The sequence below is a fragment of the Pectinophora gossypiella genome, chromosome 17 (assembly GCF_024362695.1).
Source record: "Pectinophora gossypiella chromosome 17, ilPecGoss1.1, whole genome shotgun sequence".
NCBI lineage: Eukaryota > Metazoa > Arthropoda > Insecta > Lepidoptera > Gelechiidae > Pectinophora > Pectinophora gossypiella.
Genome location: NC_065420.1, coordinates 2,309,897 through 2,337,848, shown reverse-complemented (window position 1 = coordinate 2,337,848; position 27,952 = coordinate 2,309,897). Strand labels below are relative to the sequence as shown.

Sequence of the window (27,952 nt, the reverse complement as noted above, 5' to 3'; positions counted from 1 at the left end):
ATGCATAATACAACTGCCCAGACCTTCTCCCTTAGCAGACGTGTTTCGTTAATCTACTTTCATTCATTCTCTACATATCAAAACCATCTAAGCATTCCTTTCTCAATTTTCGTTAACACATTTTCTTTTAGACCAACACTCCCTTATCATACTTATTCTTATTCTATCATTCAACTCAATCAATCACTCCTCAACGATCTCATTTACACTGCATTTATTCCACTCATGTTTCTCCAACATTCTGTTTTCACATTATTACGTAATATACTTTTCAGGTAATCATGGGCGCGTTCAAAGTGCTGATGTGGAAGCACTACGTGGTGCGCAAGCGCCGGTTTATACAGACGTTCGTGGAGTTCATGACCCCTATATCGCTAGTGCTGGGCATCTTCGTGCTCAAGGATCCCATGCAGAGGAAGACTGAGACCGACCTCGGTACAGAGCTGCCGGTTTCGGTACGACAACTCAAGAGTGTGTTTTTTTGCCGTGACTTATTGGCGATTTGCAGCAAACTGCTTGGGCGGATAAATGGGGAGCGCTAAGGGCTCCCACCCGGTTAAGGCTGCGTTTCCATTGACGCGGAGATGAGCGGAGATATGCAGGAATCGACCAATCACCGTGAGGGAAAGAGTGACAGAGCGTCTTCGTTTTCCTTTTGACGCACAATGACCAATATTTTTCGCTCTCTCGAACGCTGTGATTGGTCAAATCCGCCCGTCTCCGCTTCAGTGGAAACCCGGCCTAAGACTGTTTCTTCTTCGTATTGATATAGTAGCAATAATCCCTAGTTTGGTGAGGACATTACAGGCTCATTCTCCGTAAAACAAGATTCTCTGAGTCTTTGGTCTCGGTTATTTGTTCACGTAGTAAGTACGCAGTTGTTACATGAGCCATGTCAGAGGCCTTTCGCGGCTCAGTAATAACGCTGACGACAGGGTTGATGGGGTTGGTAATCCACCTAACAACCCACACAATAGAAGAGAAGAAATTTGACGAATTATGTTCATCAATATCTGTCAACAAGTACAACCTTAGGCCTTCGGGCATCTTGAAAACTGGCAAATGTGTGCGCTTGTAGCCCAAACGCGGGGTGTGAAGCAGCGTGGTGAAGAATATTCCATGATACCCCTCCGGGTGATTGAGGGGAATACGATTTCGTTCGGCCTCCCCCGCATGTCTTTCGTCACCCAACTTCTAATCATCTCCTATTCTCTACTTTTTCTTTCTGTGTGTATTTCCCTTTCTTTAACCACTGTCTTATCTTCCAGAGTTTTTCCTTGGAAAGTACGAATCCGCCAACAGGAATACTGTACACTCCAGATTCTGAAGCTTCCCACAGACTGATGGAAGAAGTCACACATATTTTATCCGAAAACAATTCAACAGGTTACCCCAGTTAGTGTAGATGAACTTCTTTTATTAACACGCAATTAGTTCAGAAAATCGATAATTTTTTATTCTATGGTCCTATCCAAGTTGCAAATATTTAAATGTATACAATCGCTAATTAAATGTACAATAAATGAATACTAAGATGCATATCTGAGAGGCATCTCGATTAGCGCGAGTTATACTTTAGTAAGTGTAGAAGTAGGAAAATTTATTACTTAGCCAAGCAACGTAACTACTACAAGAAAATAATTATATAGTAAGTGGTATACTGGTTTTCCCTTCGCGGGTTGGAAGGTCAGACAGGCAGTCGCTTCTGTAAAAAAACCGGACCTGTCAAGTCAGGTAAGCGGACCCCACGAAAAGCGGGAAAGTGCTAAGAAAATGATGTGATCACAAGAAAATAATTGCAGTTTGCTGGTTTCTGCTGTTTCAGGACTGCATGTGAGAAGTTTGGCATTCCCTCACGTAGCCCTAGCTGTGGAGGCGCTGTTCTTAGTGGGAAGTAAATCTAAAGAAGTTTTAGCCATGGTGGAGTTTGAGGTGAATATGTTTGTTATATTTAACTTTTACAGAACATTATTTCTTCTGGATTTTTGGGGCTTTTACACCAATTTTTACAGCAAGTATCAGAAAAATTATTTGAGACTTAACTTCATTTTGTTTAGTGCAGAATTGAGCAGACTGGAAGAATTGAAGGGATTTTACTGATTAGTAGGATCAAACAAGATAGGTGATTCAGTTGATATTGGTGTTAAAATGCATATTTTTTTGGCGTCAGCATAACAGAGCATAGCATAGCATAGCAAAGGTGTGCCTATAGTATAATTATATATACACACTCCTCGTCAGTTATAAGTATTTAAGTTTCATGTAAAACAGGTACACAGGGTGAGCTTATTTTCATTGGGCATAGATCAATCAATTTGGAGTCAGGTTATTTTGGATTTCCTCTGCGTCAAATGTCAGTCAATCCCTTCTAGAAAATTAATTAAAACTAACTTTATTTCCAGAACATGACAGGCAGGAAGCTACCCGATATGTTGAAGTATACAATAAGAATGAAAGCACTGCTTTCTCGAAGACCCAACGTTAAATTTCAGAGGTTGTTCGAGAAATTTGGTAAAAATATTTTACTCATTTTAATACTTAAATGGAAATGTCTAAACTAAAGATGCAGTTAGGGCAGATGATAGGGGCCTAATACTTACAAGTGGGATTTTAGCAAAACAAATGCCTTTTTTAGCCCTGAATACACCTGGGAAACACTGATTACTTACTCTTCATAATACATCTTACCAGTGCATGAATGCCGTTTAGAGAAGTAGTTTTTGCTCTTATTTGCATTCTTGCAAGGTTTAGAGTTAGTAGACCTCGAATTTTTTGGTGATGAAGACACAACTTCAGATGTTTCATTCATTTTTATTCTTATGTACTTACTTAATAAGATAAAAAAGGTGTGTAAAGTTTTTCACAAAACATAAGTAGTGTAGTCAAAGAATTGTCGGTGTTTTCAGAAAATGTACCGCAATCGTTCTTACCTCTGCAATGGGCCATTGACTCCAGCTATATGAAATTAAAGTCAAATTCTGGAAGAATAATGCAGGTGAGTTGAGGATATATATTTTTTGGAAAAAAATCTACCCTAGCCTCTACAGAAATGAAAGTTGAGATTTAATTATTCATTATTCGGAGAATGATAACAAGTCATGAGTACGGAAAGGTAATTATGGACGATTGCAGTGAACTTGACGTCAGGTGGCGTGAGCAGTAGTGGGGGTAAAGGCTAGTCCCTGCTTGCCAGTTACTCAGTTACGATCGGCACGCGAAAGGCGACAGACGTCGCATCGTCGGTATCTGTACTCGAAAAATGTGTAAACTTACTTTTTTAAAGTGACTGTGATGTAATAAAGACGTCTACACTCACTCCAAAAAAAATATAATGTCGACTAGAGCTAAGTTAATACGCACTGTGACATACGTAGATATCTGGAGAATTTTGGTGTTGGACAAGTTGGATATTAGGAATTTCACATCGACTCTTATCGGTGTAGCATTCTCCATGCTACTTTTTTAGCAAAATAGGACAGTGGTTTCTCTCTTGCCTTCCGCCAAATATAGGGCCAAATAGGGTCAAGTTAGGAATTTAAGGAATGATAATTATTTTTAGAAAATATTCTTCGAGCCACTTTCAGAAGTTCCTTTGAAGGCGAAACTGAACAAAACATTCGTTAGCACTGTCTTCTACCTGCTGACTTATGTGTCTTTCGGAGCTCCTATGCTGCCCTTTGTTTTCTTGATGAATCGCCTCTTAGAAGAAAGAGCTACAGGCATACAGGTCAGTTAATTAGTTGGTTAGTTCGAGCGTAATTCCTCCTGACAGATCGACACATACATACATACATAAACTCACGCCTATTTCCAACCAGGATAAGCAAAGACTATGGAATTCGATTTCCTTCAATCATGACATACTTTTCTTGCTACCTCCACATTTATCAATCGTTTCATAGACTCGCACAGGTTCGGAGTAGATCGACGATCTATTACGATCTGATCGTACTGAACCTTTTCCAAAGACATCTCCAATTTTGTCAATGGTCATATGTTACAGATCGATATTTTAAATATAAAAACAATTTGTAGCCACTTTTGGTAAGAATGATGAACTGGTATGGTGACATGAGATCAGCCCATCCCCCACATAATTGTCCATCGTGTTAGAAATTACACTATCGATAAGCCAACATGAGCTCACAACTATATCCCAATTTAGGTAGCCAGAAAAACTAAGTACTAACACCACAACTCGCTGTCTGTAAAGATAAGCTGACCGTGTTCTGTGATTTTTACTCGTACCGCACATTTCAGGAGCTTGTAAAGATGGTAGGTGTCACGCCGACAATGCTTGGGATCACGCATTTCCTCAACTCGCTGCCACCCTGTCTGATCTACTGCTTCGGCAGCATCTTACTGATGAAAGCCACAGACACTCCCATGGTGCCAGCGTCCAATGTTGTCATACTCTTCATCGGTCAGTTCTTGCATTTCATGAGTATGATCGCTATGGCTTACGCTTGTAGCCATATTTCCGGAGACGGTGAGTTGGTTTATTTATTAATTTTTCGTGTGGGTTTTATGTCCGATGAGTGTCATCATCTATGACTGGGATCTGATGCTCAGTTTTAAAATCATAAATTTGTCCAAGATTCCACTGAAGTGAAGCGATAGAAGACCTACAAGTTTGAATCTGGGGTATTCCTGATCTATACCGATAAGATAGTTTAAACTCCACCCACTTAGCCTCTGCTACTTCGTTTTTGTAGAACTTCAAGTGTGTAATACTTCAAGTGTTTGTAGAACTTCCAGCAATGTCGAATGGGGGATCTTCATGTGTACTAAGACTGAAAGCTCTTAAAATTCAGCATCCTACTTTTTCTTGTTCTGTTGTATTGGGTTGTGTGGTGGATTACCAACCTCATCAACCCTGGCATAGCAGCATCCTACTGAATTTATGGACTTTGTTTTTGGTTTGCTTTAAACACCATTACCTATTTCTTTTTTCAAATAATATTTTTAAAACACTATTTGATCCAGACCAGCACACGGTGTCCTTGGCTTTGTTCTCGTACATCGGGATGTGGATCCCAATCCGGCTGCTGGGCCATTCGAGCAAGTCTGACATCTTCCTCTTCTTCCACGGACTATGTCCTCATTGTCCAAGCTACTGGTTCCTGAATGAAGGTCTGGTTTCTGAAGTAAGGCATGGTGAGTTCTTTGTAATTGTTTTTTACGGACTTATTGTAGGTCCCCTCGGCCTCAACATCATTCCGGAGTAGTTTTAGATTACAGTAGGATAGAACTAAAATATGTTTTTTTTTTCTCTGATGATCCTACATTGAATGTAAAAGATTTTTAATTTGATTTTTGACAGAAACTGGTTTAATTAAAACACACAATAACGGGTTATGAGACTCCCGATATTTCGACACTGTTGCAAGTGCCATGATCACGGGATGACTGTTGAGATTGGAGTGGAGTAGGTAGATCCATAATTTACATAATTAAACAATAATTATATTATTTCCATAATTTTTTGTAGAAACTGGTTTACAATTTAGTACAATCCACGTCCGACAGACCATCTACCAGGACGGCAGTAGGAACGCCAGCGTGCTCGTCAGTTTCATTATGCAACTCATTCAGATCTCTTATATGTACCTGATCTCCTGGTTCCTGGAGAAAGTCAGGCCTGGCAAGTATGGGATTGCGCTGCCTTGGAACTTTTTTCTTCAGGTACTTTGTTTTTTTTTGTCTTAGAGCACTCTAACTCTCACTCCTTCTAGCAGTGATACACTATTCATAATTCATAATCATTTATTCACAATAAAAATGGTATTACAGTTTGCAGATGGTCAGCATTTAACATTTAGTCTACATTTTTAGTTATTCAAATTATAATATTAACATACAAATAGTTAAACAAAATAAAATTGATAATTTAAATGTCAATAATGTATCTAACATTAATTATGAAATAATAATAAAAAAATGATTTACAATATCATTATCCAAATTACACATCACAAGAAAACAAACAATAAGTACACAAAAAAGAGAAAAAAGAAATAAAATAAAAAAGAAAAACAATGAAACGAAACATCCAACGATTCATTCGATCGTTATAATAATCGATATAGTCGTTCTACTACTTTTTAATATCCGTGTTTTATAATATGTAGACTTTTTTTTGTTTTTGTATATAGACTTTGAAACCAAGTCACATTAACTTTTTTGACAAATTAAACCGTAAGCCTCATTAAATGTCAAATATGATAGTGCGACAGGGACCTAAAGTGGGTACATGATATTGCTCATGACTGTTTTCTAGTAGAACGCTTGAAAACCGTGCTAGATCACTACTACTTCTACTTCTTTGTTTCAGAAAGAATATTGGTCTGGAAAGTTTTATAAACCTCCAGAAGTTGTGTCTGATACCACAGCACCTTACGATCCTGACTATCAGAAATATTTTGAGTATTCACCGAAAAACATGTTGGCTAGCATTCAAATCAAAAACGTTTCAAAGGTAACAATTATATTGTTTAAAGATTGTCTTACTTTGCAAACGAAACCTACATAATATGTTCTTTCAGATATTTGAATCTGGCGATAAGAGGTTTCAGGCTCTAAACAACGTCACCCTAGAAATTTATAAGGGGGAGATCACGGTGCTCCTAGGCCACAATGGAGCTGGAAAAACTACTCTTATTTCGATTATAACAGGTAAGAAAGCACTTTAAATATTTATATTTTTCACATTCTTAGCTCACTTCGTAGCCCGTTATCCTGGCGTATCTAATACTCTCGGATAAATAACTAGGGAATCGCGCCTCTGGAGTCTGGGCATGGGTCCTTAAGTATATTGTCCTAAAGAAATCAGATTAGATCTTCGAGCATGGATGAATGCTATAAGCGTTGTGAGTTTCTGCCACAGCAGACAAATCGTGGCTGACTTTGCAAACTGACGTATCTGCAATTTTTTGCTAAAATAATTTGTGTCTTATTGACAATAGGTCGCGAATCAGATTCGCCAAAATATTCAGATACGTCAGTTAGCAACGTCAGCGACGAAATATATATATATCGTGACTGACAAGGCAAAACTACTTAAGCGCCAAGAGACCATTTCAAGAAAAGGCCGTTCAAAATATTTTTCAAAAATGTTTACCCACAAGGTTTTTTTTTCATTTTCTACATCTAGCAATAAATCATTATCATAACGTGGACTGCTATTTTAGGATATTTTGACACTTACGTGATTTTGCCTTTCCAGTGACGATATAATTTATAAGACATACCAAGCCATTCATATTGAACACTTTTTAGTACTTCCCTAAGCCAGGTCAACTACTCTTTGCCATTAAAAATGCGTTATTACCATTACAGTATTACAGTATTGTTACAGGAATGATAAATCCAACTTCAGGTAAAATTTACGTGAATGGAATGGATACTGTTACTCGACAGGCTGATGTAAGAAAACAGTTGGGATTCTGTCCTCAACACAATCTGTTTTTTCCCGATTTGACAGTTTTGGAGCATTTAATGTTCTTCTCTTTGGTAGGTGTTTCTTATGTTAAGATTGCATTTGCTTATCAGGTCAGGTGGTTAGGTTCTGACTACATGCCACAATGAAAAGGGAAACCTAAAACTGTCATAAAACTTCGGAAGATTTATTCAAGAAAGGATTCTCAATAAATAATACAATATTTTTAATAACAGAAAATAGATGCTACACAAGTTTTAAGCTACAGGTGTAAGATTCGCCTTCATAATGAATAAATAAACTTAAGGCTTTACAACTCTTAACGCGAGATATTCTACAGTTGTAAAAGTGTTGCTTGAGAACATTTTAGAATTTTCCCATAAAATGTCTATACATTTGAAACCCCAGCAAATCAGGCATAATATTTATTGAAACTCAACAGATCAAAGGTGGAACATTCGAAGAAGCAAGATTATCATCGTACTCGCTGATGGAACAACTAGACTTGGTGGCTCATGCTGGTAAAAAGACCACGCAGCTGTCCGGAGGTTTGCTTCGAAGACTTCAACTGGGATGTGCTCTGTGTGGCAACGCTAATGTTCTCATCTTAGACGAACCCACGTCAGGATTGGATGTTGAAGCTAGACGGGAGCTTTGGGATATGCTACTGGTGAGTGTTCTGGATACAATAGAATAGAAGTAGGTGAAGAAAATATTCGGTTCTTCTTCTATCGTGTGCGATAAGCGGTGGTTTCCCAACCTCAGCAACCCTGGTGTCAGGGTTATTATCGAGCCAAAGGCAATGGCATGGCTCATGTAACGACCACATTCTTATATCAGTAAGTAGTAACCGGGACCAATGGCTTAACTTGCCTTCCGAAGCACGGATTATCTTACTTTCGGACAATCAGGTGATCAGCCTGTGTTGTTCTAACCAAACTAGAGATCACCAGTTGATTTTTGTGATATGTTCCCACCGGGATTCGAACCCGGGACCTCCGGATCGTGAGGCCAACGCTCAACCACTGGATCACAGAGGCCGGTAATTCTGCCGTATTATTCGGTTGAACGATTTTCGAACTACTACTCTAGCATTTTTGGAACCTCACCCTAGTCTTCCACAACATTATCACCGACAAGTGCATCATATACGATGAAATAGTGCAAATTCCGTCCAAGTAAAAATCGATCCTATCTCATCATAATCGATCTTTTGTCTATGAAATTAGTTTTGTGGTTTAAGTTTTCATGCAGCATGAACTTCGCCTCGACCTTTTCAACCTATAACTCTTTCAGTCTCTCCGTGGAGATCGAGCCCTTGTGCTGACTACTCACTTTATGGAAGAGGCGGATGTTTTGGGAGATCGTATCGCTGCCTTGCATCTCGGGAAACTACGCTGCCACGCCACACCAATGTTCCTTAAGAAAGCCGTTGGTGAGTTCAGATTTTTAACACCTTTACAAATACAAATTACGAAATTATTTCGTAGGTTTATTCTGAGGGTTCGTTTCGCTTAAAAAGAAGTCGAACCCAAAGCTCAAATTAAGTTTGAAAGCATCTAGCTCTTTTAATCTGATTCACAACATCCAAAATATTTGTTACCCTGGTTTGACTTATAAACGAGAAAAATTTAAAAAAAAGAAAAAAAAGAGAAAGAAGGAAAGACAATAGAAAAAAATAAAAAAAAGACAATAGAATAGAGAGAGAAAGACAACAATAGTTGAATTGGATATCGAGCACAAACCCAGTTATTTCTTTTGCCCCAGCTAACTCATCAGCTGCAAATCTTCTTCTTCTCCGGTAAAAGGTAGAAAGAAGAACTAAGTAGACATTTAAAACAGATTAGCAAAGCAACTGCCTGGATAGGGTACATGAAAGGGGGCTATTGCTAAGCAGTGGGATACAAGAACCTAGAGTGGAAAAAGTAATCTTGAAGAACCTCCTTAAATTGCTTTCTCATAACCCAGGCTCAGGATTCCGAGTAAACATAACGACTGTCCAGGAACCTGATGTGGAGAAAATCTCACGTCTCTTGAAAGAGATGGATGAAAGGGTAGTCCTTAATGACAGATCGATGAACACACTGACATACACCCTACCAGCTGAAGTGCATTTGCCAACTATCTTCAAGACGTTAGAGACAAGCAAACAAGCTTTGGATATTGAGTGTCTTGGTATTGGTGTCACTACTCTGGAAGAAGTGTTTTTAGAGTAAGTTGTTATGCCCATTGTCTTTAATTTTTTAGCAGGAACCTACATTCTAAATGTCAGATCCCTAACAGCATAGTTACGCTGAAAAGTATCCTTACTTGATGCCTGTAGTTTTGCATATCATATCACATACGAAACTGGTGAAGGTGATGGTGTCACTCACTTTCTTTCTCTTCTGTTGCGTGGGTTGTGAGGTGGATTGCCAACCTCATCAACCCTGGTGTCAGGGTTACTATTGAGCCGCCAAAAGACCCTGACATGACTCGTGTAACGACTACGTACATACATCAGTAAGTAGTAACCGGGACCAACGGCTTAACGTGCCTTCCGAAGCACGAATCTACTTTCGGACAAACAGGTGATCAGCATTTAATGTCCTAACCAAACTAGGGTCACAAAGTGATTTTTGTGATATGTTCCCACAAGGATTCGACCCCAGGACGTCCGGATCGTGAGCCCAACGCTCAACCACTGGACTACGGAGGCCGTTACTTTCTTTTTGCTTAAGTCCTAAGAATTAATGTTACTAAGTTATTGGCTTAGATGAAAATGACATTGGCAGGTTATGCTGTGATGTGGATACGAGTGCAAGACGAGAAGTTAATGGATCGGAAACACCACGTAAGTTTTCCAAATTCAAACTTATATAACACTCGACCTTACCAGACCTTGAATGGATTGTTTTTTTGCAGCGGTTTTCACACGTGTAACAGGATCCCAACTCATTCTTCGACAGACAAAAGCATTATTCAAGAGGCAATTTGACTATACTATGGCTAAGAAATATGCTTTCGTTATTTTAGTAAGTATACGTCAATAATTATATAAGGGCTTTTTATAGCTTACACTCAAAAACATTCGCCTCATTACTAAGAGAAGGAAGAATTACAAGCCATTCTTACATTTACTATTATGTTTTTGTAACGATTTCGCAAATGATGATTCGAATGAAGAGTGGCTACAAGTTGGCTTTGATTATTTGTGGTTCTGTCCATCCCAAGAGATGTATTGTATTTAACTACATACATGATGATCTTCTTAAAACTTACCTTCTCTTTCTAGCACATCATTATGCCGTTCGTTCTTTGCACCAGTTTGACGCAAATCTTCAATATACTCGATAGTGAAAGAAACAAAGACCTGTCTTTGAACTTGGATATGTATTCTGAAACTGGGCTGAACAAAGCCATTTACAATATCAGAAGTCGCGGAACGGAAAAAGTTATGGCTACATTCAAATACACTTACCCTTTCTACACGTTTACGAACATAAAGGATATGCCTTGTTAGTATCCTGATTACATGGATGTAGGTAGTTTATGCGTAAATGTATGATGAGTAAGTGGTGGGGGCAGCGCTGTCAAGTCAGTATTGGCTTGCCGCTCATGTAGGACGGACGTGTTGTCAACGTTGTGTGCTGTGTATAATCAATGTACCCATGTGTAGTTGTTACTTAGTACCTATACTCATGGGTACCCATTACCATAGTAAGACGCTACAATCAATATACAACATTTTACGTTAACACTACTAGATTAGATCCGAGGCATTTGGCTATTGGTGTGTCGTCTTTGGAGGATGCAAGACGAGTTTCGCTGTGTAGAATTAAGTTTCTTCAGAGCGATTGCATCGTTTCTAAACTCTATGCTGGTAATATTACTTATATAAGTAAGTATGGCCCATATTTCTAGAGCATCATTGGTATTTGCAATAAAATCCAAGGACAGTTGGAACATTCCTTTGAAGAATGAAAAACACGTAAAAGTTGCTACAAACTTCATGATTGTGATAGCCACACTGTTAGCTAGTCCATATTTTAATTTTCAAACATTTCTTTCATTACAGTTGTTCATTCCCTAAATTTGGCATCCAAAATTGTCGGAAGGACCGTCTGGAACGAGTATGCGGTTGGCATAGCAATAAATGACACTTCAGCAATAGTTTTTTACATGCCAGGGCTGAAGCACAGTATACCAGTGGGATTAAACCTTTTAAGTAACGTCCTTTCCAACCAAAAGCTACCTTCCAGTCACGGAAAGACCATAGTAACAATGATTACAAATAACTGGCCTGTTCTCTCGAAGCCTTACCATGTGCCAAAAACGAAGATCAATTGCTCGCTTTTTGCTATTTTCAATATTTGTAGTAAGTTTTGAATCTTTAACATTTTGGGAATCATTCCTAAATTCTCGAGTTTCTTTTTATATATGACATACTTATTTATAAAAATACCGTAAAATTGTAAAAAAAGGAATGTATTTTCTACTTTCTTATATAAAAAGATCTTGATTTCAAAAATCCAATCAGGACGGTCAACGTAGACGTTTGTGTTGGTAACTAATCCTTTCAATGATGAGGAGTATTTTAATGAAGATGATTAATATATACACGGTGGACGAATTTGCGCGTTTATAAAAATAATCGAAAAGCGAACGTTTATAGCTAGTTCAGTATGTGGAAGATATGTTTGGTACGACGACTCTGCAACGAAAGAGTTCAGAACATCGACCTTGAAATCTTCCAGCACTGGTAGCAACAACGATCAGCGACTTAACCCTGCCGTGCAAGGAGCGACTGACGGTAGCTCGACACATCCACATCATGGCCGGCTGTTCACCGTTGCTGTACTGGCTGGTAACCTTCCTCTACCACATGGCTGGATACGTCTGCTTCTGCTGTACCGCCACTCTTGTTGCTGCTGCGTTCTTCGACAATGATCGCACTTTAGACGATAAGGGGGCATTGGGTAAGTGTTTTCTGTTGTCATTTAATGGGTTCTTCGAGCGCTGGAAGACAATATCATTAACGTGAACGTAAAAATATCGTAGAATATTTTGTATTTTTGCGAATATCCAGTTATCCAGGTATTATGTATGGCGCAAAGTTCTAACTGGATATTTGCAAAAAGATAAATAAAATCTAGGATATTTTTGCATTAACGGTAATAATATTGACTTCCAATGTTCAAAGAACTACCCTAATGTTTGTATCTTTGGTATTATAGTGATAACGGTTAGTGAAAATTTCTGTTTTTCGGCGATTTTCTTCCCATTGTTTAGTGTTTTTTGCTCTTCGTGATCAGGTGAACTATTTCCATACGTCATTCAGCTAATATTACCTACTATTTTATAATCCTTGTCTTTTTCTAAGACTTCCCAGTCTTACTTATTTAATATAGTAAGTATCAAATGAATATAGGTGAACTATTTCATTTCAGTTGCAATATTCGTAGTGGTAACTTTGAGTGGAATGAACACTTATGCCTTCATGTACTTCATCAGCTTCTGTTTTACCGAGAGGACAGCCAGTTTGCTGCTCGTTGGATTTGTCACCGTATTTGGTACGTTAATATGCACTTTGATCTCCCACAACTTAATCACCAACCAAATTTTTGGCGATACGGGTCACACGTTGGTTTAACACAAAACTCGATGAATTATAGCTACTTAGTTCATCACGGCCGGGATACAGTCGTAAGATTATTATAATCATCATCTCCCTTCCTCCCAGCATTATCCCGTTTTTCACAGGGTCCGCTTACCTAACCTGACGATTTGACAGGTCCGGTTTTTTAAAGAAGCGACTGCCTATCTGACCTTTCAACCCGCGAAGGGACAGGTTAGATGACAGGTTAGGTCATATACCCCCGTATAAGCATTTCTCGGGGATGTGGGTTTCCTCACGATGTGTTTCTTCACCGCTGAGCGCGTGATAATCATTTATGATCCAAGCATGAATTTGAAAACAAATTCGACAATCATTGGTTTAGGCCTGTGCTGGATTAGAACCTGCGACCTCATAATGAGAGGCTAGCGTTTTACCAACTGGGCTACCACGGCTGTATTTAACTAGATGTACGATGTGATGATTTCTGGACGTTTTTTAAACTCATACAAATTTGGTTCCAGGATTCCTAACACCAATTCTAATCTTGGCATTAGAAGATCTGAAAACCAGTTCTGAAGAGACGGTGTACAAGAAGATAATGAACCGAGTGGGTCTCTTCATTCCAGCATACATGTTCACAAAGGCACTCATAGAAGTGACGGATGTAGCCCGGTTCAACTCATTTTGCTCGAACAATATACACAAGTGCCCAAATTTAGTGTACTACTCAGAAGGATTCGATTCCAACATTTGTTGTAGTAAGTAACTACTTTAATCACCTACTGGTGCCGATTCCAGTACACACCATCTAATTTTAAGTCGTACCTGTCACTTTCTTATCCGCCGAAAAGGAAAGGGACGGGTAATAGACAGGCATAAAATTTATGGAACACTTTATGGTCAATTTTAGGCAGAAGCTTAAAAACCCTTCCAAAATTTTATATTGCCCAATAACCCAACATAATTAAGTTGGTAGCACACGGTCAAACGGATTACATATGAGCGAGAATATTTATTCCCTATTTTATTCGCCCGGGTTATTCATTCATTTTAAATTAATTAACAGTTGTCAATCATTCGTCTCTGTCTAGATTGAATATAAATTATATTAAGTCATCCCTTAAGCCTCGGCAACAATTAGGGTGGTATTAATAAACTAATCTCAGCTTCGAGACTGCTCTCAAGATCACGTCAATGTGACAGTTCTTATATAAAAACAGGGACTTGAGCGTGATCTTGAGGACAGTCTCAGCTGAGATTCGTTTATTAATACCACCCTTAACGCGCAACACGTAATGCCCGGAATGCTCAATATGTACGGCAACGTTGCACAACCGCGCAATGTTGCCAGCTGAAGCGCAACATGTCGCGCGGCTAGTTGTTTGTTTAGAGAGCATCGTTAGTTGAGCATCAATTGACAACATTTCAAATTTTTAAGCCGTGGTTTTTTTGTGCTATTTCGAAAATACTTGTTTAAATAGAAGACACGTATTTTTTATTTTCAAGATTTTTCCACTAGAAGTTACAAAAAATGTTTTTTTAAAAATTGGATTCTGCCATTGATAGAATGAAGGCAGTATACTGTAATGTACCTTTGCATGCGTATTTAAAACAAGTCGCAAACAAAGTGTCATGTTATGTATGACATTTACTTTTTTTATAATTTTTATGTAAAGGTCTGAACTTATTATGCCTTCCTCTTCTGACCTCGTGAATTTTTCAATATATTTCTATTATTACTGAATTATTATTGAAAAAATGTGTTTTGTGTAAATCATAGAAATATCTCGAAATGGTTTTCGATTTAAGGCACCTTAGTAAAAATGAAATGTTGTCAATTGTTGTCCAGTGGAGACGCGACGCGCAACAACACTAGTTCCTCTGGCGACATGTTGTCGATAACGGACGTGTATTACATGCATAGACAGACAACGTTGTTAAACATAAGTTCCGCGCAAACTTTCAACATGTTGTGCAACATGTCGCGCGCCAAATGTTGCTAAGTGGAAACACGGCTTTAACGTACGGAATAAAGAATAATAGGTACTAGGGCGCCGACCTCACCCCCTCTGGGTCTTATTTTAGTCTAAATGCCCGTAAGGCGCTAAGGAGTAAGAGGGAGCGCGCGCGAACTGTCTGTCTCGCTTGCACTTACGCGGTCATCCGGCTCACGGTAAAAAATATATATTGTATGGAGAGTCCGGGGCGTGGATTGTGTATATTGCACTTATATTCTTCTTATTTCACAGGCAAAGGAACCGAAACCGAAGGACCATTTAAATATTTCGCTTTCAGTGATTATGCTGCTGGTCAATCAATAGTGGTTATAGCTTTGCAAGTTATTAGTTTTTCGGTATGAATATTCTTAATTTACGTAAGAAATTCATTTTATCCATAAACCACAGACCAAATTTTTTACTGCATGGAAACTTCTTTTCTATCACCAGGTTTTGTTAACAAAAATCACATCCGAATATGATATTTCAAAAAGACGTTTTTATGTGGTTTTTACTATAAGCATAGAGTAAGGAATAATACAACAACTCTCTGCTCCCGACCACCGGCTGAGCTAGGTTTACCTCACCCCTCGGTCTTACTTTAGTCATCAATATAAAGGCGTCAGACGTCACACACACAGATGCGTGTGTACGATAACGTCAATGTGTATTGTCTGTGTAAAACGAGGTGTTTTCTATGAAGTGTCCGAGGTATGCAGGCAACGATATAATACACCTATTAAAGTTAATCCACTGATAATTCATTATAGGTTTTGGTTTTACTTATGGAATATGGAGTGTTCAATTACTTATGGAATGTGTTGGGTAATAATGTATGCAAAAGTACATATCCTCATAAAAGATTTTATTGCCCAAATGTGAAAGAGGAAACTGCGTATGTCACCAAAAGTTTTGAAAGAGGTAAGTTTTGAAATAATAATTCTACGTTAATCTGTCGGATTAACACTGGTAACTGTCTCCACTTCAATAAAGCCCGTTTACGAAAAAGCGCGCTTACTTGTGTTGGCGTAGCTAGGTTACTAAGGCGGGCAGGGATGTTATGCCTTGGACTCAATGAGGACTACGAACCACATAGGTACATTTTAACATTTTTTACTCATCTTTTGCAATGAAACACAACAACATAGTGTTTTCCCCTAAAGCTCCTAAGGCCGAGACACAATAGTCAAACAATGGGGTTGGGATTTTAAAAGAACATTCGAGAAAAGGTCACATTCTTAATTATGGTTACTTGACAGTTTTCGAATAAGATTTTTTAACGAAAACGCTTTCGCGTGAAAACGTGATCACACGTTGATCACGTGATATTTTCCCCAGTGACGTCACATTTCAATAAACAAAAAATGTGGAACATTCTTATTTTATAAAACTAATTATCTTAATAAAAATTACTATTAAAAATAATACTAATAAAAAGTTTATTTAGGAAAAATCTACGACTTACGTATACATTTACAACATTAAAATATACACACATTAATATTTAGTTGGAAAACATAAAGGCATATGGGTGCCGCAGCTACCAAAATAATAAGTACCGTTAAATCAAGAGGGAAACCACTGCCCTATTTTTCCCTAAAAAAGTAGCATTGAAAATGCTGCACCGACAAGAGCGTGGCTCTTAAATTGATGATGATGATGCCATAGATGGCATATTTAATATTTTATTGTTACAACTGTCGAGTAGCCAACTATACTTACTCTACTTAAATTACTCGTTATCATTAGTCAAATGCTAGATTTCAAAGGAAGTAGGTCAATGAAGGTAGTAGGTGAATGAAGTCAAGAGCAAACCCATCTTAATTTAAAAAAAAAGTAGATATAAAAAAAACTTTTTCATTTGTTTTACTGCACCTTAAGCCTAACTTGAAGACCAAAACTTGAGGCAGACAATGGTTTATCATTTGCCGCCTGATTCCCCCTCCTCCTCCAATATAAATAGCGTCTAATCTTACCAATGAGGGACTTTTCAGGCTTTGTTTCCAAAAAAAAAAGATGTCGCTGTTCAATGTTGCCTTCATTTAACCTTCTAATTTCATGAATAATAGACATAATCTTTTATCTTTGTTTTTGGATAAAAAAGATGACCCTTGCTATTACGCCCAAGCACAACACATCTTAAAGTCATTATTATTCTGATCAAAATAAAGAGAAACAATAAAAGTACCTAGCAACATAATTGTGTGGCGTATTACGCTCACGATATATTTAGATATATATCTATCGTAATAACGTACTTAATTACAATTAAAATAATTAAGTTCATTTTAATATTCATAACATAATAGAATAGAATAACTTTATTCCCAAAACAGTGCAGTACAATAGTAAAGAAGATAAAGATAAGTATACGAATCAAAAATACACTGCCAGGAAAATGGGACTGACTCAGCATGTTGTTGCGAAGGATAGTAGAAATACCACTCTTAGCAACACTGATATTCTGCCAGTACCAAAGTTACGCTTATAAATACTTTGAACTATCGTGCCAACAAAAAAGTGTCGAGATTTGCTTACAATAAATAAGAAAATAAGCAAATATAATTATGAAGAAAATATATGAATTAGGAATTATAGTCGTTTTGTTTCATTTTTGCCCAGAATATAAACAATATGGCCGCCAGTGACGTTTGTGACATAACTAAGGATGGGAAAGTTTTAGATTTCTATCTAAAGGAACTGATTCATTTATCTATTAAATTCATAAGACACATGTACAAATAAAACAACTTATTTTTAAATTTAATTGAATTCGTAGTGGTTCCAATGCTCTTAGTTCATTCCACTTACGTGAGTGAATCATTCATTATAAATTCAGATAGGTTTGGATGATAAATTAGTAGGACTGTCATGACATGATTTATAATCCCTAGACTTCGATCAAATTTTAGGTATAAGGTGCCTATTTTTTTTCTCATATTATAGAACGTAATGAATTATTAAAATGAATTTTTTTATCACAGGGCATAATCGTTTTCGAAACAATCTTCAAAAAATATTTAAAAAATAGCGGAATGTCTTATAAAACGTACATTTGACTCGGACCAAAAAAAAAAAAACGTTAATAATACGTTCTTCATTGTGTTCTGATTTGAGAAAGAAAAGTAGACACCGCGCCTTATAAAATCTGTTTAAAAGTCTACCTAACATGTCAGTCCTATAAATTTATCATCCACAACACCAATCTGAATATAATGAATGACTCACTCAATTTTGTGAAATGAACTATGAGCTAAATGCATTGAAAGCGCTACGAATACGATAAAATTTTAAAAAAAACGCTTGACAGATAACCTCACTTTTCTAGTGTTCCGAAAAAAAACATTAATTTGGTGTAATTTTGTGAATATTTCATAGTTTTTGCGTGTGACCGTAAAATATTGTTTATTTTATAGCTATATATGTCAGGTTAGTCGCGAAAAAGTAAAAAGATTGCGAGATTTCAGTGATTTTGTCGTTTGTTTACATTCTGGGCACAAATGAAACAAAATGACTTTAATTAACAATTACTTTACGTATATGCTTCTGCCATTACATTACCCGAGTAATGAGAAAATAGGTAATTATCACGTCAAATCTGAATAACGCCATCTATATTTTTTTTGAGAACTTAGACTGGAAAGTCCTTCATTGCCTTTGCTTTTAGTAAAACCCGGCAGATATGGAATACTACTAGTAGATAAAGCTTGGAAGGTGTATAGAGGTCTGTGTGGCAGACAGACGTTTGCAGTAAAAGGAGAAAGCTTTGCAATTAAAAAAGGTAAACTATACAATTTTTTTTTAAGTAGTATGTAGTTTTTAATAAAAAGAACATTTAAATAGGAAGTTAAGAAGGCAGGAACGGGTTCGGACTTAAAGTGCAAGTGCGGCACTGTTCCCCAAATGATGGAACATCTTACATCGTGTCCTGCGTCCCCGAACACCTGCACGCAGGAGAATCTGATGAGCGCTGCAGATAGAGCCATACTCTTTGCCAAGTTTTGGGCCGATACTATTTAGTTTGCCATCGACACGATTAGAAGAAGAATAGGAAGTTGTCAATAGTTTCAAACCCAGAGTGAAGAAAATAGAAAGGGTTTATAATATTTTTTATTGTTTGTAGGTTCTTTCCTTTACCTTCAAATAGTGGCAAAAAGGTGTAGAGCTCATTTAGCTTAGTTTATCTATGACAACATTTTTCGATCACCGAATGGTGTAGCCAACACCCTTAAGACGCGGATTTATGGATCTCTCTCTCTTTCTTTCTCTTTCTCTCTCTTTATGCTGAGCTGCGCTCTTGTCGGTGGAGTAATCGCCATTCCTCTCTTCTTCCCGCCAAATCCTTCACCTCCTGATACGACACGACCTACACCTTTTCTTTTGTTTCATAAATGTTCTCCTAGGTCCCTTCCTCTCTTCCCTTCAATTTTTCCGTCTATGATTTATGGATACAAGGAAAGAAATCGTTTGATCCAAGTGGATGTTCAGATTTATCAATTCTAGCGATACGCGACCTTAATAAACTTTGAAATGGAACACTTTTCTATGACAGAAATCTCTTAGATAACCCGATCCCTGACCATTTTCACTCTCGTTTTTATTGCTGGATCTTCATGGTGTGACTACCAACCTCAACAACCCTGGTGTCAGGGTTATTATTGAGCCGCCTAAGGCCCCTGACATGGCTCGTGTAACGACTACATACTTATATCAGTAAGTAGTAACCGGGACCAACAGCTTAACGTGCCTTCCGAAAGACGGGTCATTTTACGGTCGGACAATTAGGTGATCAGCGTGTAATGTCCTAACCAAACTAGGGACCACGAAGTTTTTTTTTTTCATATATAACCCGAGGGCTCCGGATCGTCCAACGCTCAACCACTGGACCATAGAGGCTGCTGGATGAAAACTACTCTTCTTCTTCTTTTCTTTTTTTTTCTTCTTATTGTTTTTTTGACTCTTAGCGATCCCAGATTAACACCAACAACAGTTATTATTTTCAGGAGAATGTTTCGGTATACTAGGTTTAAATGGAGCTGGAAAAACGACAACATTCAAATTAATTAGTAGGGAAGAATCTCTAACGTCGGGAAAGATATTCGTCGCCGGGCACTACTCAAAGACGCACAATGCCCAGGTACACCAAGATTTTATATCATTCATGACCATGCATGACTATGTACAGTCATGAGCAATATAATGTACCCACTTTAGGACTCTGTCGCACTAACATATTTGATATTTAGTGAGACTTACAGTTCGATTTGTCAAAAAAGTTAATGTGACATGGTACCAAAGTGTACATATTAATGTATACTATACATATTAATGCTCGTGACCGTATATGTCGTGGCCAGGGGTGTTAAAATGGCCACATCGAAGCAATTCATCTAAGAAAGCAGTATTGACACTTACTTTTATATGCGCAAATGTCAAATTGCAATATTGCCAAAGATGAATTGCTTTGATGTGGCCATTTTAACCCCCCTGATCGTAGAATTGATCATTTCATTATGTGTTCGAGCACATTATTTGCCTTCTTCTTCGTCGATGATTGCATATTGACCTAGGTCTGCCAACCATTGCTCAAATTAGCTTCAAACCGTTTTTTCGATTCTGCTCCGTACCACCCAAATCCCCTGGTAGTTGCGGCTTCCGAATACATCCCGCTCAGGGACGGTACCGAAAAGTATCGGCGTCGAACGTAATATACGACCCCGATGACCCGATTACTCTAGCCATAGAGGCGGCCAATCAGCTTGCGACACCAAACATTTCAGAACCCTGACACCGACCCGCCAGCATGGTCGACGATTTCCCTCATTCAGCGTTTATCGCTATCGACCCAGGGGTCGATTAATTCTTTCAAATATTCTTCCTATCAGACTGGGCACCGTCAGGCCTGTTGTCTTAAATGTTGTATCGGGTGAGAGCCTTCAGCGCTCCCCATTTGTCGGGTTAAGTAGTTAATACCATTTGCGGCAAATCAACAATAAGTCACGTAAAAAAAAATAGGTCTAGATTAGACTAATCACCAATCCTAGAGTTATTTTTGAGCCGCAAAAGGCATTAACATGGCTATAATATCATGAGTAATGCACTTAAGTAAATCGACGATTCAACAAAACGAGGAAGCATCTTACTTTTCAGATAAGATCATTTATCCTACAATGTTCTAAGCACATATTACGCTGTCCTCAGTACCTCCGTTCAATGGGGTACTGCCCTCAGTTCTGCGGTCTAGACGACTTCCGATCAGGGAATGCCAATATTCGTCTACTCCTCATTCTTCGAGGGTTAAAAGAAGAAGACGTGAAGAGAGAAACAGCTGCTTGGCTTGAAGTGGTTGGTGAGGAACTCTAAAATAATTTACACTCTTTAAAGTCGTACTGACACCCATACAATAGAAGACTAAAGACCGAGAGGGGGTGAGGTAAATGTTACTCAGCTGCTGGTGGGGAGCGGATAGTTGCCGTTCTACTACGTATTCCATGTAGAAATGTCGAGCCAACTGTGTTTGTGAAAACTGTACTTTTGAGCTCACTTTGGGTTGGTGTCTCAAAATCACTTTGTGAGCCCTGGTTTGGTACACATTTCAGGCCGATCACCCGATTGTCCGAAAGTAAGATGATCCGTACTTCGGAAGGCATATTAAGTCGTTGGTCCCAGTTACTACTTACTGATGTAAGTACGTACTCGTACGGCTCAATAATAACGCTAGGGTTCATGAGGTTGATAATCCACCTCATAACCCCACACTATGTTAGAAGAAATAGCCAAAGAAATATCGCTTTCAGGAATGACAAAGCACGCCCATCGCAAAGTCTGCGGCTACAGCGGTGGCATGGTGCGACGCTTGGCGACTGCATCAGCGCTCTGCGGCGATGCTCCTCTGTCGTTGTTGGACGAACCCACTGCTGGGGTGGACACGGCTGCGAGGAGGCTCGTGTGGGCTGCGCTCCAGCGGGGACTTAGCCACGGCCGCGCCATTGCTATGTCTTCGCACTGGTTAGTACGCTAATTGGAGTTGTAAGTGGTCTCGGGTTCAAATCCCGTTGCGGACATATCACAAAAATCACTTTGTGATCCCTAGTTTGGTTAGGACATTACAGGCTGATCACCTGATTGTCCGAAAGTAAGATGTTCCGTGCTTCGGAAAGCACGTTAAGCTGTTGGTTCCGGTTACTACTTATTGATGTAAGTAAGTAGTCGTTGTAAGTAAGTAGTCTTTGGCGGCTCAATAGTTACCCTGACACCAGGGTTGATGGGATCGGTAATCCACCTCACAACCCACACGCTAGAATAAATGGCTTACATTGTTTTAGTCTTCAAAACTAAGAAAAAGTAGTATGTCACTGGAATATCCTTTGGAATTCGGCTCGCCAACATGGTGGAAGTATTTGTGGGGATTTGTATGACATGTTAGGATGCTCCGAACGTTATCTGAGAGAATGTTTTTACAAAGGCTTCATTTATGTCGAACATACTGGAAGATTCTTTTGGTGTCTTCCATATTTAAATTTCCTCCTACACAACAGGCGATTCTCATTGTCACAGCGCACCGACGCGGTTGGCGGCGAAGCGGTCGGCAAGGTCGCATTGACATGTATGTGTCTGATGCTATGCACGAAAACAGCATAGGCGCGCGGTGCACCGTTTCAAAATTCGCGTCCGTAATAAGATATTTTCTGGTTGTCTTTTTAGTAGGGAACGTATCTCAAACCATCTCAGGTTTGTGGCAGAAAAATCAGCTCTATTTTTATTGCAGCATGGACGAAATGGAGCGACTATGCAAACGGGTGACAATACTGAGTGTTGGAGAAATGTCAGTGTTGGGAACACCGCAGGCCCTCAAGGAGAAATATGCGTCGGGGCACAGCATCGTGTTCAAACTACACGCGGATGTGGTGCAAAGTTGTGAGCACTTACACCCGGAACACTTCATACAAAACACATACATTGACACTACACATTGACGTTGTTGTACACTCACATCTGTATGTGTGACGTCTGACGCCATACGATTGTAGACTAATGTAACACCGAGGGGGTGAGGTAAACCTCAGCTCAGCCGCTGGTGGGGAGCGGAGAGTTGCCGTTCTGTACGTTGTATTATTACTTATTCTATGCCCGTATTCTGAGATGTTGAATCGACTCTTCCTTCACGGGACTCTGCCTTAGCTGAACATTTTGGTAATTTAAGTTGACATTCACGTCCTCGACTTGAGGACTTCTTCTTTTTCATCATACTGCCAACAAAGTGATACGAAAATAATGTCATCATGTCTTACTGGAGTAAACTCGAGTTATGGCTGAGGCGTCTTCTAAGAATATCGATTTGGAGAGTTCGTGGAAGACCTTGAGGTTGCCTAAGCTGAAGTCAGAGTCTAGGAAGGTTGGAGTCAACATCTTAGAATAACTGTGTCAGACTGACAGACGTAGACTTTTTTGCATAGGTACTGGGCATACGGCCTAGTAGTTAATGCTAATTGGGGCAAATCTACAATATGTCACGTCAAAAAAGCATAATGGGGCATGTGTCTAAATGCAGAAAAGCAGTAACTACTACTTTTTTCTCTATTTTCTTTAGGGTTAGGGATCTCTCCTAGGTCAACTTCGTTTTCGAATTCAAGTTTGTATATTATAATATGATTATCACGTGCTCAGTGGTGAAGGAAAACATCGTGAGGAAACCACATAATAGAGAAATACGTTTCGGAGATTTGTGACCTATCTGTATCGGACTGGTTTGGTTTTCCCTTCGGGTTGGAAGGTCAGACAGGCAGTCGCTTCTGTATAAAACCGGACCTGTCAAATCTTCAGGTTAGGTTAGGTTAGGACCCTGTGAAATTTGGATAACGCTAGGGAGATGATAGTAGGTATCTTCGTTATGTAATTATTTTGTTGTTTTTTTTTTTCAGTAACGGGCCCAGACAGGGTGCTTCATTTACAAAGAACTGTGGAACGAACGTTTAATTGTTCAATGAAAGATAGACATTTAGTACGTATCGACATACTTGTTGAAACGATCAACTTTATACAAGAAATTTGTTTTACACACACTAAACATTTATCGTACACGCGCATCTGTGTGTGTGATGTGCCGCCCATACGGTTGAAGACTAAAGTAAGACCAAGGGGGGTGAGGTAAACCTAGCTCAGACGCTGGTGGGGAGCGGAGAGTTGCCGTTCTGTACGTCGTAATGTTCCTTATTCTATGCCAGGCTATGCAATTAATCTATTAAGATACAATTTGAAATTTGCGCATATAAACGTAAGTGCGCAATGCAAACAAATGTCAAATAGCAATATTGCTTTTCTAGTTGAATTGCTTTGATCTGGCCTTGTTAACCCTCCTGGTATTATCTCCAGTCTTCGCTTGGCTTCTATTTCTATAACTACATATAACTACCCTATTAGATAGGGTACCTATTTGACTGGCCAGAACAGTGTGTATGCACGTATGTAGGCTGTGTATGGTTCAAAATGTTACTTTCAGACATCCCTACATTACCGCATCCACGAGAAGATGATGTACAGTGACATCTTCGACCGGATGGAGGCCGTGATGAGCGAGTTCAATGACCTCATCGAGGACTACTCCGTGTCAGACACCACCTTGGAAGACGTGTTCCTGCAGTTTGCGGCCGATGGCGACAGGACCCCTCCTATGTCGAGGAATTCCAGCGCTAAAGTAACGATGACTTTTTTATCCAGGGTGGTAGCACATCCCGGAGACTTCATACAAACAACCTTGATCTACACAGACACTACACATTGACATTATCGTACACGCGCTGTGTGTGTGACGTCTGATACCATACCTACGATTTAAGTCTAAACTACAAACGGCCTCCGTGGTCTAGTGGTTGAGCGTTGTACTCACGATCCGGAGGTCCCGGGTTCGAATCCCGGTGGGGACAAATCAGTTTGGTTAGGACTTTACAGGCTGAACATCTGATTGTCCAAAAGTAAGATGATCCGTGCTTCGCAAGCCACGTTAAGCCGTTGGTCCCGGTTATTACTTACTGATGTAAGTACGTAGTCGTTACATGAGTCATGTCAGGGGTCTATGGCGGCTCAATAATAACCCTGACACCAGGGTTGATGGGGTTGGTAATCTACCTCACAACCCTCACGACATAAGAAGAAGATAACATATCCTTTCCATTCTTTCAGGCTGAACGCGCAACGCAATCAACGATGAATTACAATTTGGATAGATAATTTAGTATTCTAATTATTTATTATAATTTACATTTTTAATTAATACAATATTTTAAGTCTACATCTTCCTTTTCTTCTTCAGCGTGTATTAACTACTTATTAAACTTTATTTCTTTAGGTACGATAGTTGGTAAGATATTTGAAAGACTCTTGCAGCCCGTACTGGCGAATAACTTCCAAATCAGCGACGCTCAGTTTGGTTTTCGTCCTGGGCTCTCAACGGATTCTGCGATCTTAAGTCTCAAATATACTGTTGACTATTATGTTAATAGGGATACATCAGTATACGCCTGTTTTTTGGACTTAAGTCGTGCGTTCGATCTCGTCAATTATGACGTGTTATGGAGCAAACTCGCTAGGTCCAACACTCCGAAAGAGGTCATTAATCTGTTTAGATTCTGGTACGAAAACCAAACCAACTGTGTGAGATGGGGCGACGTACTGTCTAGTGAGTATAGACTAGATTGTGGCGTACGCCAAGGGGGGCTGACGTCTCCGGACCTTTTTAATCTCTATGTCAACGACCTTATCGAGGAGCTGAGAGGCTCCGGTGTTGGTTGCCATATTGGGAACCTGTGCGTTAACAATCTGAGCTATGCTGATGACATGGTGCTTCTCAGCCCCTCGATAAACGGATTGCGAAAACTCCTAGCTGTCTGTGAAAGGTATTCAAAATTGCACGGTCTGTTGTACAATACCTTGAAGACAGAAATGCTGGTGTTTAAAGCTGGTAAAGGTCCGGCGACGGTTCCGCCGGTATTTCTGGATGGCTCGCCGGTGCGGGTTGTGGAGACTTTCAAATACTTGGGACATATCCTCACTGATAGTCTCAATGATGACGCGGACTTGGAGAGAGAGCGCCGGGCGCTTGCGGTCAGGTGTAATATGCTCGCGCGCAGGTTCGCACGTTGTTCGAATGAAGTGAAGGTCACTTTATTCAAAGCATTTTGCCAGTGTTTTTATTAATGTCAGCTTTGGATAAAGTACTCGAAAAAGTCGTACAACGTGCTTAGGGTTCAGTATAATGACGCTTTTCGTATTATAATGAAACTACCCCGATACTGCAGTGCATCGGGCATGTTCGCTGGCGCGCGAGTGCCTGACTTCTACTCCATTCTAAGAGCTAGAACTGCCTCCTTCTGGGACCGGCTCCGTAACAGCCAGAACGGTATCCTGATGACTATCAGTGAAGACTTCGCAAACCCTTTTGCGAAACATTGGACGTCCCTACATCGGCCTGGGAAAACATAAGAATAATAACATAATATTGTATTACCTATTTTATTTCATATTTTATATCATTTTATTGTATAATTTTATTTTACTCACTTCCGTGACCGGTTACCCACAAGGTATATTCTATGCCACAAGTCCAATTTTAGCGACAGCCAATCTAATCTAATAATTCTTCAGTTAAGTTGTAATTGTACCTTGGTGTAATAAAAAGGGTAATCATTTATACCCAAAAACAAAGATAAAAAATGCATAATATGTCTATATCCATGAAATTAGAAGTATAAACGAAGAAAAAATTTTACAACGCCATCTATCGTGTTTTTGGGGAACGCCGATTGGAAAGCCCTTCATTGACAACTAACGCAATGGTTACTCTGGTTCGCGGAGGCTCGTGTTCGTCTTTTAAGGTGATTCGTTTTCCATACAAAAGTTGATGCAGTGCTACAGGAAAACGGTTAGAGGAATATTGTTATAAAACCGATAAATAGTAATATTTTGGTGTATTATTTTCGCAAACTAACAAAAATTTAGGGTCCGAATACGAGAAGTACCATATTTCAGACCCTCAATTTTGATCAATTCTACATTTGTAGTGGTGCAGATTACAGTGTATTTGCTGAGCGTGTAGAGGTGTCAATGTTAGTTTGTGTGCGTGATAGTTTTTTTTTCTCTAAAGGCTTTGACTACTTGACAAGTGTAATAGAATGTCAGTGACAATTTATAAAGAGATTTTGTATGAAGAGAATAAATATAAATAAAAAACTAAAAATACTACAATCTGAGAAAAGGAATATTGGAAAAATATTTTTGTAATAACACATATTATTTAAACATTTTTAAATAATGGGTAAGTACCGTGTTTTAAAAGAGGACATATATTATAATAAAAAATCAATACATAAAATGAAATGGCTGTATGGGCATAGTTCCCTTTGCCTTACCCTTCGGGGAAAACCAAATTAAAAAAGAAGTTGTTGCATTTGCCGGCCTAAATAGTAGTATTTTATAATTAATTGTTTTTCCATCCAACATACAGATTTATTCATATTCTCTTTGCCGCGGACTTTTTGGTGGGACCGGGAACGGGAAGGTTGCTTTCTTCATTGAATAATCTAAATAATCAATACGAAGTAGTGTTTTGTGGTTAATGATCACATTCAGTTAGTCGGAAAACATTCCCGATAGTATCATTAAATCGGAATATTCAATAAACAAAGTGTACCTATCTATTTTCGCTTTGCGCCAACAAGCCGCTTACTTCGTTTGGGGTTCGGAGTAGGAGTCTGCTCCGAGGGTGGGGGCTTAGGTTTCATCATTTCATTAATCATCATCAAGAAAAAAAAAACACAAGACATGGCTGTATGGGCATAGTTCCCTTTGCCTTGCCCTTTGGGAAAATAAAATAAGATAAATTTTGAAATTCTTATGTATAATAAACAAACATCACAGACATCA

At 38.9% G+C, this 27,952-nt stretch overlaps 2 protein-coding genes across 2 annotated transcripts; both read left to right on the top strand.

Moving 5' to 3' along the window:
- The first annotated feature begins 281 nt into the window (after window positions 1-281).
- LOC126374604 (phospholipid-transporting ATPase ABCA3-like) lies at window positions 282-26,226 on the top strand. Its single transcript, XM_050021294.1, has 32 exons — window positions 282-455; window positions 1,269-1,395; window positions 1,826-1,932; window positions 2,403-2,511; window positions 2,907-2,995; window positions 3,560-3,727; window positions 4,261-4,489; window positions 4,987-5,157; window positions 5,492-5,685; window positions 6,335-6,478; window positions 6,546-6,675; window positions 7,358-7,512; window positions 7,881-8,108; window positions 8,735-8,873; window positions 9,407-9,650; window positions 10,213-10,271; window positions 10,343-10,452; window positions 10,713-10,935; window positions 11,496-11,795; window positions 12,175-12,396; window positions 12,868-12,990; window positions 13,559-13,795; window positions 15,287-15,390; window positions 15,805-15,955; window positions 18,702-18,815; window positions 20,038-20,171; window positions 21,236-21,383; window positions 21,832-22,042; window positions 22,803-22,951; window positions 23,956-24,035; window positions 24,534-24,728; window positions 25,214-26,226. The coding sequence occupies exons 1-32, from the start codon at window positions 282-284 to the stop codon at window positions 25,259-25,261; spliced, it is 5,016 nt and encodes a 1,671-aa protein (XP_049877251.1). The 3' UTR covers window positions 25,262-26,226.
- On the top strand, window positions 25,973-26,512 carry LOC126374603 (uncharacterized). The gene is made up of 2 exons (XM_050021293.1): window positions 25,973-26,160; window positions 26,329-26,512. The coding sequence occupies exons 1-2, from the start codon at window positions 25,973-25,975 to the stop codon at window positions 26,510-26,512; spliced, it is 372 nt and encodes a 123-aa protein (XP_049877250.1).
- Window positions 26,513-27,952: the final 1,440 nt, after the last annotated feature.